The sequence below is a fragment of the Balaenoptera borealis genome (genome assembly GCF_965194805.1).
Source record: "Balaenoptera borealis genome assembly, chromosome: 4".
In the NCBI taxonomy this organism is placed as follows: domain Eukaryota; kingdom Metazoa; phylum Chordata; class Mammalia; order Artiodactyla; family Balaenopteridae; genus Balaenoptera; species Balaenoptera borealis.
In genome coordinates, this window is record NC_138861.1 from 107,195,519 (window position 1) to 107,210,728 (window position 15,210).

The 15,210-nt window shown below is 41.5% G+C and overlaps 1 protein-coding gene across 5 annotated transcripts in view; it reads left to right on the forward strand.

Moving 5' to 3' along the window:
* Positions 1 to 15,210, forward strand: part of PROM1 (prominin 1) — a 113,188-nt gene that overhangs the window by 43,234 nt on the left and 54,744 nt on the right. For all 5 annotated transcript variants that reach the window (XM_082389492.1, XM_082389491.1, XM_082389490.1 and 2 more), the window contains 2 exons: positions 3,997 to 4,052; positions 9,652 to 9,857. In XM_082389492.1, coding sequence (XP_082245618.1) covers positions 3,997 to 4,052; positions 9,652 to 9,857 — 262 coding nt within the window. The remainder of the gene's footprint in view (positions 1 to 3,996; positions 4,053 to 9,651; positions 9,858 to 15,210) is intronic.

The window sequence follows — 15,210 nt, forward strand, 5'->3', positions numbered from 1 at the left end:
ATGGAAAGATATAGTGAGAAATGAAGCAGGGCATGAAAAAGGTGGCCAGGCCGCCCTCCGAGCTCAGGGCAAGGAGAACTCACCGGCCTCCTGGAGCCGTCCAGTCTGGTGCTCGGTGCCTTTCAGGCCCCATCTCAGCAGATCCTCCCTCAGCTCTGGAAGGACAAAGGGGTCACTATTGTCCACACTGAAGTCACATGGATGGCAGGAGAAGACTGTGGTTTCTCAAGCAAGAGGTCTTACTCCTTTCTATCATGATCACAGCACCTGGCACCCTGTAGGCGCTTAATATGGTGGTTGAATATTGTTGAATGACCCGAAGACTGGGTCAGGTTTAAGTCACCAGGATTCGTGCAACAAACAGAACGCACTGCCATCATGACATCATTTTACAACCTGCTTTGAGCTGTGCACGCCTTCTCAGGGCTGAGAAGAAGCAGGTAGACACAGTGGAGAATATTAGGGTAGAATCTGTTCATTTGGAAGCTCTCAGAGCTGGTGTTGGTCACGTTATGGTCATCTTTGGTGAACACCAAGGCTAAGCCGAGGTTTCCAGTTTGCGTGTTCTCTGTTTGGGGCTCTGTGCCACCTGCATGTTAATGGCTAATACCCACCGGGCAATACAAGGAACCAGTCACAGAATTCAGGGGTCCTGTCTGATCTATGGAGTGGAAGCAGCATTTTTGTTTTGGTAAAGAAGTATTGTGTTTGTGCGGCACCCATACCACAGACAGTTCTGGAGCCCTGGAACTTGCTGAGGGGTTGCTTCGCAGCCTTAGGAGGGACCCAAGTGAAATCTGAAACTTGGGGGCAAGGAGGGACTGAGAAAGAGGCGGACCCCTCCAGATGGGACAGTGGCAGGTTTAAGAAAGAAAGGAACTTACTTACGAGGCTTGTCTTGAGCAGCTGCAAGATAAGTAGATCTCCGCACCCACCTGCCTGAATCTTAAAAGTTTATGTAGTGGTCTCAACTGGATTCAGTTATGTAGACCATTCAGATGGTCTCAACTACACATTACTCTCTCAAGACTGCATCCTTGAACCCAGCTCCTAGTGTGGGATGGGTGGGCAGAACGGACGTTCCAAGGGCAGGGGAGGGGTGAGCAGCTTCTGAGTGTCTGGGTCCAGCTCGCAGGCCAGCCAGTGGTCACATCCTGTCCATGGCCCCCTCCAACATGAGGATGCAGGTGATCCAGAGGCCGAGATGGTTTCCACCAGAAGCCTTTTATGAGCTGGCCAGGAAAGACAAAGACAAAGGACTGGATGCAGTAGAACGAGTGTGACACTTGGGAACCATGAAAAGTGTGGGGCAGAAGTGAGACCCCGGTTCTTCCACGTGCTTTCTGAGATGGACCATAATGGATTCAAAGTTCTCATCAGCAGTGAACCAAGTAGATCTGAGATAGAATTTCCTAGTGTGGGGTCCCATGGGCTCCCGGATGAGGTGTGAGCAGCAGAAGGTTAATGTCGGGGCTTGTCAAGTGAAGATGCTTGGATTGTGTTGTACAGGCTTCTCTGATGTTCACTCACCCTGATTAAGAGCCGCTTAATTAGAGATACACAGGGAAGCCAAGGGAAAAATGGATATTGTGGTCCTGATCATGAAGGACGCTCATTCTGTGTTTTTGTGACAGGGGATGCTGGAAAGGAAGGAGGGGCCAATAAGGAAACGGATAGAGGCCTTGGGGCTTTGGGGGAAATGGAATTGCTCCTGGGTGAGAGTGGGCAGGGTGACCTGCCGCCTCTGAGCCTGTGCTGTCCAGTGCAGGAGCCACTAACCACGTGTGGCCATGGAGCACTTGAATTGTAGCTTGTCTGAACTAAAGGGCATTGACACTGGCTTCTGAACTCTTAGTATGAAAACAAGACTGTAAATAGCTCATTAATATTTACACTGATGATATCTTGAAATGATACTACTTTGCATATATTCGGAGTAAGTAAAACATATTAAAATTAATTTTAAATTAATCATGTTTTTAAATGGAACTACTAGAAAATTTGAAATTACTTATGTGGCTTGAGATAGATTTCTGTAAGACAGTGCTACTCTAAACCACGGGAAGGGAGAACATCTCTGCTCCAAAGTCTTGGGATGGGTTTTTAGCCAGTACAGCAAGGATCAGCTTTGCCAGAGGGTCAGGGCCAGCTGGCAGCCAAAGGACAGGGATCAACTGCCAGTGAGTGTTGTCGTTGGATGTAGCTGGGACCATGCCTGGGACACCCAGGGCCACCAGCATCACAGAAGGACTCAGGAGGGGCTGGGTCTTCAAGCAAACTGATGGGGGCATCTGTTTGGCAGAGACGAATGTCACTGTTTCCCAGAGGTTGCCATGGGTACACAAGCCATGTTCTCTGGCATTGGCTCACCTCCACAGAGCTCTACTAGAGCAACGCCTGCTACGTGTGTGCAGCAGACTAAAGCAAAGAGACTGGTTCAAGGCCGGAGACCACCTGTGATCCTGGGTTGCCCCCAAGGTACCTTGGAGAAACTCTAGGGTTCCCAGGGTTTCCTACCAGTTTGAAAATCTCTGTTCCTGCAGCACATCCTTTACAGGTCTGCGCCATGTATCTGTCTGCTCTGTGCAGGTGGAAAGTTGTTTTCCAGAAGGCCGTGTGGGGAAGTGGCTTGCTTTGTTTCCTGGCCTGTACATGTGAATGTCTTTGCTTTAAAAAAGCGTTCACCATGGGGTTTCATTTGCGACCCCCAGTAGTATACTTTGGAAGTCCTTATACGGGATACAGTCCTAGCTTTCCAGAAGCTCATTCCTGGGGCAGAAGACAATGTGCAGTGTGGGAAGGACCTCGCACCAGGGGAAGGAAGACCTGGGCCTGGGTCTGGCCTCACAAATCACTGATTTTAGACAAGTCACCCTCCCTATCTGGCCATCAGCTATGCTATATCATTACTAGATGGGAGAATCAGGATACGAGGTGGCTCCTGACCTATGTGAGAATTTTAAAATGCCCCAAATGGGCATACACAGAAAAATTCGGTTTTGCTTAGCATTTTGGGTTTTTCTTGCACTGCTTGGAGATGGAGAGGGACATCTCATGTTAAGAGCTCTTGGATTAGGTTAACTGTAAGATTCCTTTCATTTGTAAAATATTATGTAAAAGTAGAAGTATTAAAGAATAAATTGCATTTGTGGTTCCAAATAATTAAAAAAGCAATTTCATGGGCTGTGGGGCAAAAAACATTAGGGATAAATGGAGTCACAATTCCCTAAGGAAATCTGATGTTCCTAATCTGCATGCAAATGTTAATGCATTTTCTAACTTAAAAGAAAAATCACATTTAGAGTTTAGAGATTCCTTATTTCCTGTGGCTAATGGTGGTGCTGTAAGTCCAACTTGGCTTACATAAATTAACCAGCAAAAATCATGCACACTGGTCACATTAAAACTTTAAACCTTGTGATTCAGTGTCCTGTCAACATATTCATATAGACCAGGAGGGCAGACTTTTTCTGTGAAGGGCCAGATAATAAAGATTGGAGGCTCTGGAGACCATATGGTTTCTGTTGCTCTGCTCTTGTAGTTTGTATGGCTGAGCAGCCAGAATCAACATATGGGTGTGGCGGTGTTGGAAATTTAATAAATCATAATTAATTAAACTTGATTTATTGACAAAAAAAGAATTAGCAGTATCAATGTAACATTTTATTAGTGACTGTTAATGAGGTATATGTAGTTTGCTGGTAAATATTAAGGTGTTTTGTGTGAAATTGAAAACTCTTAAAAATGGCAACCCTCTAATTTTGCCACTGGCAAAATTGTAGGTCAAAAATATTTGTTCTCCGTTCTTTGCTTCTGGTTAGAGCCTCATTAGGTCAATTATTTACCTACATTAAGAAAGAGGAATAAAAGTATAAGAATACTATATTGAGGTTCAGTAATTTCTGAGCACATATAGACCTTTATTTTCTAAATATGCATTTTATATTTTTACTGAAAAAGTAATCGTGCCGTTGTTTTGTGGCTTTTTTCCCCCAGATATTTTAAGAAAAGTTGTCCAGAAGAAGTTTGACCTCTCAACGGATTATGAGAAGGTAATTTTGATTGATGAATTTGTTAGCAAAAAATAAATATGAGCAAAACTTTGGCTGACTTGAAAGTAAATCTTTAAACAACCAGTTGTTTTACCTGTGAATTTAGTAACCTTTCTTGACTAAGAAGCTTTATGGAGTATTGAAATGCCTTATTAATCCCATTTGAACTACAGCAGAAATTTCAAAAGTAGCATTTGAAGAAACATTCACCTTTCAAGCTATATGTTATTGAAAAACTAAAATTTCCTTAAAGGAAGTCTTATGCTACTTTTTTTAGACAAGGGATGAGAACCCCTTAGCTAAATGGAATGGTTTGAACATCCCTAGAAACAGGCATGCGTACTTTTAACATACACATGCATACTTGTAGAAGAAAAAGAATGAATTCTTACCAGAGCTCTTCCACAAGGAAGTGATTTGGGGGCTTGTTGTTAAAAAGATAAGCAGGGCTGGAACAGGTGGGGAGGCAGCTTTGCAGGTGTTCCAAGCTGTGGGGACCACGTGAGCAGAGGATGAGGCGTGAGAGGAGGAAGCAGAGGGATGGAGCTGGTGGGTGAGGAGGAAGGTGAAGGACAGGTGAGCTGGGGCCAGATCAGGGGAGGGCCTTGAAGGCCTCACTCAGATGAGTGGACAGTATTGTCAGAAAGTATCAAGGCACCTTTCATGTCTCTCCTTAATACCAAGGTTAGGGTTAGGGTTAGGGTTAAGGTGCTGTTAATTCACTCTGTTTGCATCCACGAGGCTAACTTACGTAAACAGAACAGTGTGTTATTTCGATTTTGGCCTATGATGAATGTCGGGTGCCAATGAAATCAACAGACGAATGTTTTTGCATTGAATGTTAGGATAATAAAAATTAGTTGAATCTGTGTGTCAAGCTATTTAGTCCTGCAGGGTCAGACGATTCGTTCTATCCCTTCCTGGTACAAAGGTAGTTATCAAGACAACAATAAAAGTACCAGTGGACTTTTATTTATTTAATGGCCAGCACAACAAATGTGAATGACAGTGTCTCCAACGGGTGTGAAGGCAGTGAACTCTCGCCCAGTGGTGGGAACGGTGGCTGCATATTCTCAATTTGCAATAGAATGATGCTTAAGAGAAAAGTGAATGCAGAAGCCAAAGAGGAAGTTCTCATCTCAAGGCCATTTATGTGTATAAAAGAGGATGAGCCAGATACACGCTAGTGCCTACACCTTCCCTCCTACCACAGAAAGCATTTTCATTCTTCAGTGCTACTGGCTTCATTTATATCTTCTAAACGTGAATGCCCATGTGTGCCTGCTTCCCTGGGCAGAATAAAGTGACCTTTGCTTTTATATTTATCTTGAAAATTTGCATGCCATTAGCAGCCCAGCCTGAATGCCAGTTCGCTCTGCCAAGGAATGGGTTGGGCGTGAGAGGCTGGACTCTCTCATCTGGGCCCAAGCCTCAGAGGACCAGGTCCTCAGACTCTGAGGTGACTCTGGGCAGCCTGACAAGCATGAGCCAGAGTTGGCTGCCACCATCCATGGCAGGACTCTTCGTTGGACGAGTCCTTTATGGTTGGCTTGATATTAGACTTGGAGTTCCTGTAAACTTGGGGACCCCCCCTACTTCCTGATTTCCTCTCCACCTCAGGTGTCTTTACAAACGGATAAAAACCGTTTGGGTGGAGCTGGTGTAGAGAAAGGAGCCAGAACTGGGCCCACAGGAATGAACGGACTCCTACCCTAGGTGTGGAATTGGGTCATGTTTTCCGGTTATCCAAGGAAGAGGGATTTGGTTAAGCAAAGACACCAAAGAAGCCAGGGCTCCTTGGGAAGGGAGCTTTCTGATTGGCTTTAGGGAGATGAATGCTGGGTGTGTTTGGTCAGAGTCCCAGAAGCAGACCCTGAGTCAAGGACTCCAGGGCAAGTCACTTATTTGGGAGGTGCAGGGAACCCTGGCTGTGAAGTGGGAGGTGACACAGCGGAGGGAGGGCCGCCTGTAGAGGGTGTATCATTCCGCCACCCGCCACAGGGGGCAGCAGAGCTCCATCCTGTAGAGGAGCTGTGATAGACGCCGAAGACACCAGTGTGGGAATTAGCCCATGGGAAGGTGAGAGAGCCGAGGTATCTATACACCAAGACTGAAGAGGCACTTAATCATAATCATGACACGGGGCTTGTTTTAAAGATAGATTCCTGGTCTTCCCCAAATCTCCTGACGCTTCTCCAGGGGAGGGGCCTGAAGTCAGTGTTTTTAACACACGCTGTTAAAAGGAGCTTATGATTGGTGAGGTTGGGAGGTAACAAGCCCGTGGGGCCCGGACCCAGGAAGGGAGGCTGGGGTCATTCAAGATGCCCTGTGGGTCCCCAGGGGCATGTGTATCTGAACTGCCCATCCCAACATTTCAGATGATGCCTCCTTTAAAGGTTATTAACATCACAAACATTGTTCTTCCGCACCTGTGAAAATCTGCCAGCTAAGGCAATGGCTTCCAAACTTGGATTTCCTGGACCAGACACCTTGAAAAACGTCATCTGGAGAACACCATGGAGCCACATAACTTTATTTAACCACATGAGGACATTTTAAGTCAACTATAACAACAATAATGACTTTGTCCCTTTTCATACATATGTCACCTCCCTCTTCCAAAAAGAAGGATAGTCTTATAAACTGAGCAAATGAGGTAAGCACTGTGAAAGGGCAAGTATAGGACTCCATGGCATCATGAAGGAGGGGTGTACAGCAAACCCAGACGTTGTTATCAAGACAGACTTCCTGGAGAAAGCAACATCCAAACTCAGACTTGAGTTTCATCAGGGGAAGAGTGATGGGAATAAGGTTCAAGCAAGAGGGAACCCAAAGTGAGGAAAGGGAGAGAGACCATGATGCTTTCTGGGGACTAGAGTGGTCAAGAAGAATGGGGACATGAAGCCAGAATTAAATAACATAGGACCACGTGGAGGAGTTTGAATTAGACATAGTGGGAATCCACGGAATGCTGTTAAACAAGGGAATGATACCATAAGATTGTCATTTTAGAAAGGGCACTTGGAAGTTGGTGCCTTGGGCTCTGGGGTTCTCGGCAGCCACTGATTCTCTGTTTCATGGAGACCATGTGGTTGTGGTTAGTGTGTTAAGCATTTGTATCTTTCCCTCTAGCTCCCCTTGTCCATAACTGATTAGCATACTGATTAAGAACCTTTCAAGAAATCCAATGTAAATCCAAATGTGAGCCCTAGAGCTTGACTGTACCCAAAACACTGTTTGTCTAATAAATGCTCCTTTTATGTTCCTGTCTTGTGTCATCCTCCTCTCCCTTGATTTCCTCTGTGTGGGATATTAATGGTCTCAGTTGTGGTTAATCACTCCAGTAATGTTTTCTGTTTTCTTGATGCATGCTGCCTCTGCTTGCACAAACTCTGCAACCGCTTTGACTTCCTCAGCCAGAAAATGTAGTCTTGATTCTGAAGGTAAAGTCCTCACTTGCTGTTTCATGTTGCCCTGTCTAAAGCCCGCAAGTGGTGTGACGCTTTTGCCAGAACTTTCTGTTCACTGTCATCTCCACTGTGATGATTTTTAAATTGTTTCCTTTTTGTTTCTGCCATCATCTTCCATCTTCTCTTTCAGCTTTTGTAGTCCACGAAAGAATAGCAACCCATCTGCAAATTTAAATCTTGAGCTTCTCTTCAACACAATCCACAAAGCACTCTGGAGATCTTGGTATATCAGGAAATAATTTAGGTTCTTGCCAGATCTTGGCCAGACTTTTAAGTGTAGACGTGAACTCTGGAAATGACATAATCTTGTTCCTGATACTGTTTAACCTAATATTTAGTAGTGACATTGGAAAGCTTATATACAAAATATAAAATTTGTATTTGGAGCTAAAGATAGTGCATTAAAAACATTTCAGTACACCTTTTCTCCTGGGTTTGGGGTTCAGTGTTACAATTTTTTTTTTTTTTTTTTTGGCTGCACCATGCAGCTTGCAGGATCTTAGTTTCCCGACCAGGGATCAAACCCATGCCCCCTGCAGTGGAAGCGTGGAGTCCTAACCACTGGGCCACCAGGAAATTCCCAGAAACAATTTCTAAAAATAGTAACAATTTAGAATATTTGCTGAGAAAGATAGCAAAATAAGTAAGAATTTGGAGTGTCTGGAGCTGGTTTCTCAGTTGGCCAATGATGTGAGTCTTCAAGGGTGAGTTACACACCAGCAAATAACGACTTTTCATGGCCGTGATGCCCAGCTTAGCTTAGGAAGCCTGCATCAAAATTGCAATCACTTTTTTTCTTTTTAGCATTTTAACCTTAATATGGAAGTAGATAATATTCAAGTGCCATGTGCACCTAGCTTAATACTCATAAGCATTTGCCCACGAGTTAGCTAATACTGATTGAACATTTGCTGTGTGCTGGGCACTTTGCTAGTTGTTTACACATTAACTCACTTAATTATCTGTCCCTCACAATATGCTGATGACATTAATGCTAATGTAACATTTCCTAGTTTAGAGAATTAAAAGCCGCCCCTGCTGGGATTTAAAGCAGGTCCTCTGACTCCAAGTTCAGTGCTCTCTCCTAAGACATCACATTTGCTTCTAGGAACAAGGCTTGGGTTTTGTTTTCCTTTGCTCAGCTTGGCTTCAGAATGTATTGCTATCTAGCTGGTTCATTACAAACCATTACAGGTTGCAAACCGCCAACCTGTAATTTTTTGCCATTCTTTTAAAGTGTCTTGCTTTATGGAAATGTGAGTAACTGCATACATGAATTGGAATGAGAACGAGTTTTATCATCCTGTTGCATTAATTTTTATTTAGCCTGGAATAAAGCCGTCAGTGATTATGAAAATAGGTTTAGGTCACATGATTGTGTCTAGCTATTGTGCTAGCTCCTAGGAACCTAGGAACTATCTGAGACTTAGGCTGCTGAGCCCAGCCTCACCAGCCTGAAAGGGGCACTTAGCAAGTGTCTGCTCCATGCCAGGTACTTCCCATGGCACCTTATCACTAATCATACATTATCTGCAATGTTCACAAGGACCTTATAGGGTACGTATTTTATTCCCAGTACATGGGTGGGGAAACTGAGTGGCCTGTGAGTAACATGTCTGATTTGGAAAGTCTGAGCCTTTTTTTCTAAATTTAGATATATTCCAGATTCTTTCATAACTAACTATGAATTTGTCATTAATTGATCCAATCCAGGCTACTTTGAATCCTTAATAACTATTACTAGTTCTATCTTTCTGGTGAAAAACATCCTTGGTATAGATTATTCATTATGCAAGGACTTCTGCCAAAATTTGTCATGCCGTTTAAAAACAAACAAAATACCTTTGGGGTTGAAATGACACCATTTGCAACTTGACCCTGAATTTGGATATTTTCCTGGAAGTCGAAAGAAGGTAGTAACTGCTTGATCCCATACTCTGATAACTCAGATCTCTGCTTCCTTTGTTTCAAGAAGGATCTTCAAAATGGGCACACACACACACACCCTCCCCTCAAGATTTAAGTCATGATGGCAAATAGCTTAAAAAGCATGAAATGTGTACACTGTGGAATGTTCTACATGTAATTTTATGTTACAGTATGTGCTGTTTCTTTTGTTTGACTTGCAGATTATCTACTATGAGATCGGGATTATTATCTGTGCTGTCCTGGGATTGCTGTTTATTATTCTGATGCCTCTGGTGGGGTTTGTCTTTAGTTTGTGTCGTTGCTGTAACAAGTGTGGTGGAGAAATGCACCAGCGACAGAAGAAAAATGGGGCCGCCCTCAAGAACTACTTTACACTCTCCCTCTTGGTGATTTGTATATTTATAAGGCAAGTAGCGTCTTGGACAACAGCTGATTGTGTTTTAGGTTGATGAGAAATGTCTTGTGTTTTAACTGTTGAGCAAGAGTTGGAAACAACAACGATGAAATTCAAAAAACAGAAAACAGAAAAGAGAGAACAAAAATGCTTGCCCAGCACATCACTATAAGCAGAAGTTAGTGCTGTAACCAAGCTGCTCTAGTTTACGTGATAAGCCAGCCCCGTGTTTTTTTTCATTTTGAAGACATCCCGATAAATCTGGGACTGAAGAAAGCATTCACCTCCCAGGACAGTGCCTCCTTCCTCTTAAATAGCTCTCTCGAAACAGGCAGCATGCAGGAAGGCAGAGCAACTATTTCTAGTTGATTTGTACGTCTGAAGGGATCTTTTGCAAGAAAATTTTTTTTTAATTGAAGTATCGTTGATATACAATATTATGTTAGTTTCAGGTGTACAGCAGAGTGATTCAGTTATATATATATATTATATATATATATATATATATAATATATATATATAAATATATGTATTTGTTTTCAGATTCTTTTCCCTTTTAGGTTATTACAAAATACTGAGTATTTTCCCTGTGCTATACAGATGGGTAGAGTCCCTGAATTGGGGAATTTGAGAATATTGTTGAATGGAGTTAACTTTCTAATTATATGCCCAGTTTTCTTTTTGTTTGTTTTTGTTTTATTTTTCTCATTTTTTATTAGGAAATTAAAAAAAAGAATTTTATTTTATTTATTTATTTTTAAACAGCAGGTTCTTATTAGTTATCTATTTTACACATATTAGTGTATACATGTCAATCCCAATCTCCCAATTCATCCCACCACCACCACCCCACCCCTGCTTTTCCCCCTTGAGGTCCATACGTTTGTTCTCTACATCTGTGTCTCTATTTCTGCCTTGCAAACTGGTTCATCTGTACCATTTTTCTAGATTCCACATATATGCGTTAATATACGGTATTTGTTTTTCTTTTTCTGACTTACTTCACTCTGTATGACAGTCTCTCGGTCCATCCACGTCTCTACAAATGACCCAATTTCATTCCTTTTTATGGCTGAGTAATATTCCACTATATATATGTACCACATCTTCTTTATCCATTTGTCTGTTGATGGGCATTTAGGTTTCTTCCATGACCTGGCTATTGTAAATAGTGCTGCAATGAACATTGTGGTACATGACTCTTTTTGAATTACGATTTTCTCTGGGTATGTGCCCAATAGTGGGATTGCTGGGTCATATGGTAATTCTATTTTTAGTTTTTTAAAGAAGCTCCATAATGTTCTCCATAGTGGCTGTATCAGTTTACATTCCCACCAACAGTGCAAGAGGGTTCCCTTTTCTCCACACTCTCTCCAGCATTTGTTGTTTGTAGATTTTCTGATGATGCCCATTTTAAGTGGTGTGAGGTGATACCTCATTGTAGTTTTGATTTGCATTTCTCTAATTAGTGAGGTTAAGCAGTTTTTCACGTGTCTCTTGGCCATCTGTGTGTCTTCTTTGGAGAAATGTCTATTTAGGTCTTCTGCCCATTTTTTGATTGGGTTATTTTTTCTTTTAATATTGAGCTCCATGTTGTGTTTATATATTTTGGAGATTAATCCTTTGTCCATTTATTCGTTTGCAAATATTTTCTCCCATTCTGAGGGCTGACTTTTCGTCTTGCTTATAGTTTCCTTTGCTTTGCAAAAGCTTTTAAGTTTAATTAGGTCCCATTTGTTTATTTTTGTTTTTATTTCCATTACTCTAGGAGGTGGGTCAAAAAAGATCCTGCTGTGATTTATGTCAAAGAGTGTTCTTCCTATGTTTTCCTCTGAGAGTTTTATAGTGTCCGGTCTTATATTTAGGTCTAATCCATTTGAGTTTATTTTTGTGTATGGTGTTAGGGAGTGTTCTAATTTCATTCTTTTACATGTAGCTGTCCAATTTTCCCAGCACCACTTATTGAAGAGACTGTCTTTTCTCCATTGTATATCCTTGCCTGCTTTGTCATAGATTAGTTGACCATAGGTGCGTGGGGTTTATCTCTGGGCTTTCTATCCTGTTCCATTGATCTATGTTTCTATTTTTGTGCCAGTACCATATTGTCTTGATTACTGTAGCTTTGTAGTATAGTCTGAAGTCAGGGAGTCTGATTACTCCAGCTCCCTTTTTTTCCCTCAAGATTGCTTTGGCTATTTGGGTCTTCTGTGTTTCCATACAAATTTTCAGATTTTTTGCTCTAGTTCTGTAAAAACAACCATTGATAATTTGATAGGGATTGCATTGAATCTGTAGATTTCTTTGGGTAGAATAGTCATTTTCACAATATTGATTCTTCCAATCCAAGAACATGGTATATCTCTCCATCTGTTTGTGTCATCTTTGATTTCTTTCATCAGTGTCTTATAGTTTTCTGAGTACAGGTCTTTTACCTCCTTAGGTAGGTTTATTCGTATGTATTTTATTATTTTTGTTGCAATGGTGAATGGGATTGTTTCCTTAATTTCTCTTTCTGATCTTTTGTTGTTAGTGTATAGGAATGCAAGAGATTTCTGTGCATTAATTTTGTATCCTGTAACTTTACCAAATTCATTGATTAGCTCTAGTAGTTTTCTGGTGGCATCTTTAGGATTCGCTATGTATAGTATCACGTCATCTGCAAACAGTGCAGTTTTACTTCTTCTTTTCCAATTTGGATTCCTTTTATTTCTTTTTCTTCTCTGATGGCCACAGCTAGGACTTCCAGAACTATGTTGAATAATAGTGGCAGAGTGGACATCCTTGTCTTGTTCCTGATCTTAGAAGAAATGCTTTCAGTTTTTCATCATTGAGAATGATGTTTGCTGTGGGTTTGTCATATATAGCCTTTATTATGTTGAGGTAGGTGCCCTCTATGCCCACTTTCTGGAGAGTTTTTATTATAAATGGGTGTTGAATTTTGTCAAAAGCTTTTTCTGCATCTATTGAGATGATCATATGGTTTTATTCAATTTGCTAATATGATGTATACATTGATTGATTTGGGTATGTTAAAGAATCCTTGCATCGCTGGGATAAATCCCACTTGATCATGGTGTATGATCCTTTTAATGTGTTGCTGGATTCTGTTTGCTAGTATTCTGTTGAGGATTTTTGCATCTATATTCATCAGTGATATTGATCTGTAATTTTATTCTTTTGCAGTATCTTCGTCTAGTTTTGGTATTAGGGTGATGGTGGCCCTGTAGAATGAGTTTGGGAGTGTTCCTCCTTCTGCAATTTTTTGGAAGAGTTTGAGAAGGATGGGTGTTAGCTCTTCTCTAAATGTTTGATAGAATTCACCTGTGAAGCCATCTGGTCCTGGACTTTTGTTTGTTGGAAGATTTTTAATCACAGTTTCAATTTCATTACTTGTGATTGGTCTGTTCATGTTTCTGTTTCTTCCTTGTTCAGTCTTGGAAGGTTATACCTTTCTAAGAATTTGTCCATTTCTTCCAGGTTTTCCATTTTATTGGCATAGAGTTGCTTGTAGTAGTCTCTTAGGATGCTTTGTATTTCTGTGGTGTCCATTGTAACTTCTCCTTTTTCATTTCTAATTTTATTGATTTGAGTCCTCTCCCTCTTTTTCTTGATGAGTCTGGCTAAAGGTTTATCAATTTTGTTTATCTTCTCAAAGAACCACCTTTTAGCTTTATTGATCTTTGCTGTTGTTTTCTTTGTTTCTATTTCATTTATTTCTGCTCTCATCTGTGTCATTTCTTTCCTTCTGCTAACTTTGGGTTTTGTTTGTTCTTCTTTCTCTAGTTCCTTTAGGTGTAAGGTTAGGTTGTTTATTTGAGACTTTTCTTGTTTCTTGAGGTAGGATTGTATTGCTATAAACTTCCCTCTTAGAACTGCTTTTGCTGCATCCCATAGGTTTTGGATTGTCGTGTTTTTGTTGTTATTTGTCTCTAGGTATTTTTTGATTTCCTCTTTGATTTCTTCAGTGATCTCTTCATTATTTAGTAATATATTGTTTAGCCTCCATGTGTTTATGTTTTTTATGTTTTTTTCCCTGTAATTGATTTTTTTAAAAGTTTATTTATTTATTTATTTATTTAGGCTGCATTGGGTCTTTGTTGCTGTGCGTGGGCTTTCTCTAGTTGCGGCGAGTGGGGGCTACTCTTCATTGTGGTGTGCAGGCTTCTCATTGCGGTGGCTTCTCTTGTTGCAGAGTATGGGCTCTAGGTGCACAGGCTTCAGTTTGTGGCACATGGGCTCAGTAGTTGTGGCTCGCGGGCTCTAGAGCACAGGCTCAGTAGTTGCTCAGCTTAGTTGCTCCACTGCATGTGGGATCTTCCTGGACCAGGGATTGAACCTGTGTCCCCTGCACTGGAGGTGGATTCTTAATCACTGTGCCACCAGGGAAATCCCTTGTAATTGATTTCTAATCTCATAGCATTGTGGTCGGAAAAGATGCTTAATATGATTTCAATTTTCTTAAATTTACAGAGGCTTGATTTGTGACCCAAGATGTGATCTATCCTGGAGAATATTCCATGTACACTTGCGAAGATAGTGTAACCTGCTGTTTTTTTTTTTTTTTTTTTTTAAATTATTATTTATTTATTTATCCACCTCCTTGGCTCTGTCGGGTCTTCGTTTCTGTGCCAGGGCCTCCTCTAGGTGCGGCAAGCAGGGGCCACTCCTCATCGCGGTGCGCAGGCCTCTCACTATCGTGGCCTCTCTTGTTGCGGAGCACAGGCTCCAGATGCGCAGGCTCAGTAGTTGTGGCTCACGGGCCTAGTTGCTCCGTGGCATGTGGGATCTTCCCAGACCAGGGCTCGAACCTGTGTCCCCTGCATTAGCAGGCAGACTCTCAACCACTGCGCCACCAGGGAAGCCCTAACCTGCTGTTTTTGGATGGAATGTCCTATAAATATCAATTAAATGTATCTGGTCTATTGTGTCATTTAAAGCTTGTGTTTCCTTATTAGTTTTCTGTCTGGATGATCTGTCCATTGGTGTAAGTGAGGTGTTAAAGTCCCCCACTATTATTGTGTTACTGTCGATTTCCTCTTTTATAGCTGTTAGTGTTAGCCTTATGTGTTGAGGTGCTCCTATGTTGGGTGCATATATATTTAAAATTGTTTTATCTTCTTCTTGGATTGATCCCTTGATCATTATGTAGTGTCTTCTTTGTCTCTTATAGTAGTCTTTATTTTAAAGTCTACTTTGTCTGATATGAGAATTGCTACTCCAGCTTTCTTTTGATTTCCATTTGCATGGAATATCTTTTTCCATCCCCTCACTTTCAGTCTGTATGTGTCTGTAGGTCTGAAGTGGGTCTCTTGTAGACAGCATATATATGGGTCTTGTTTTCATACCCATTCAGCCCATCTCTGTC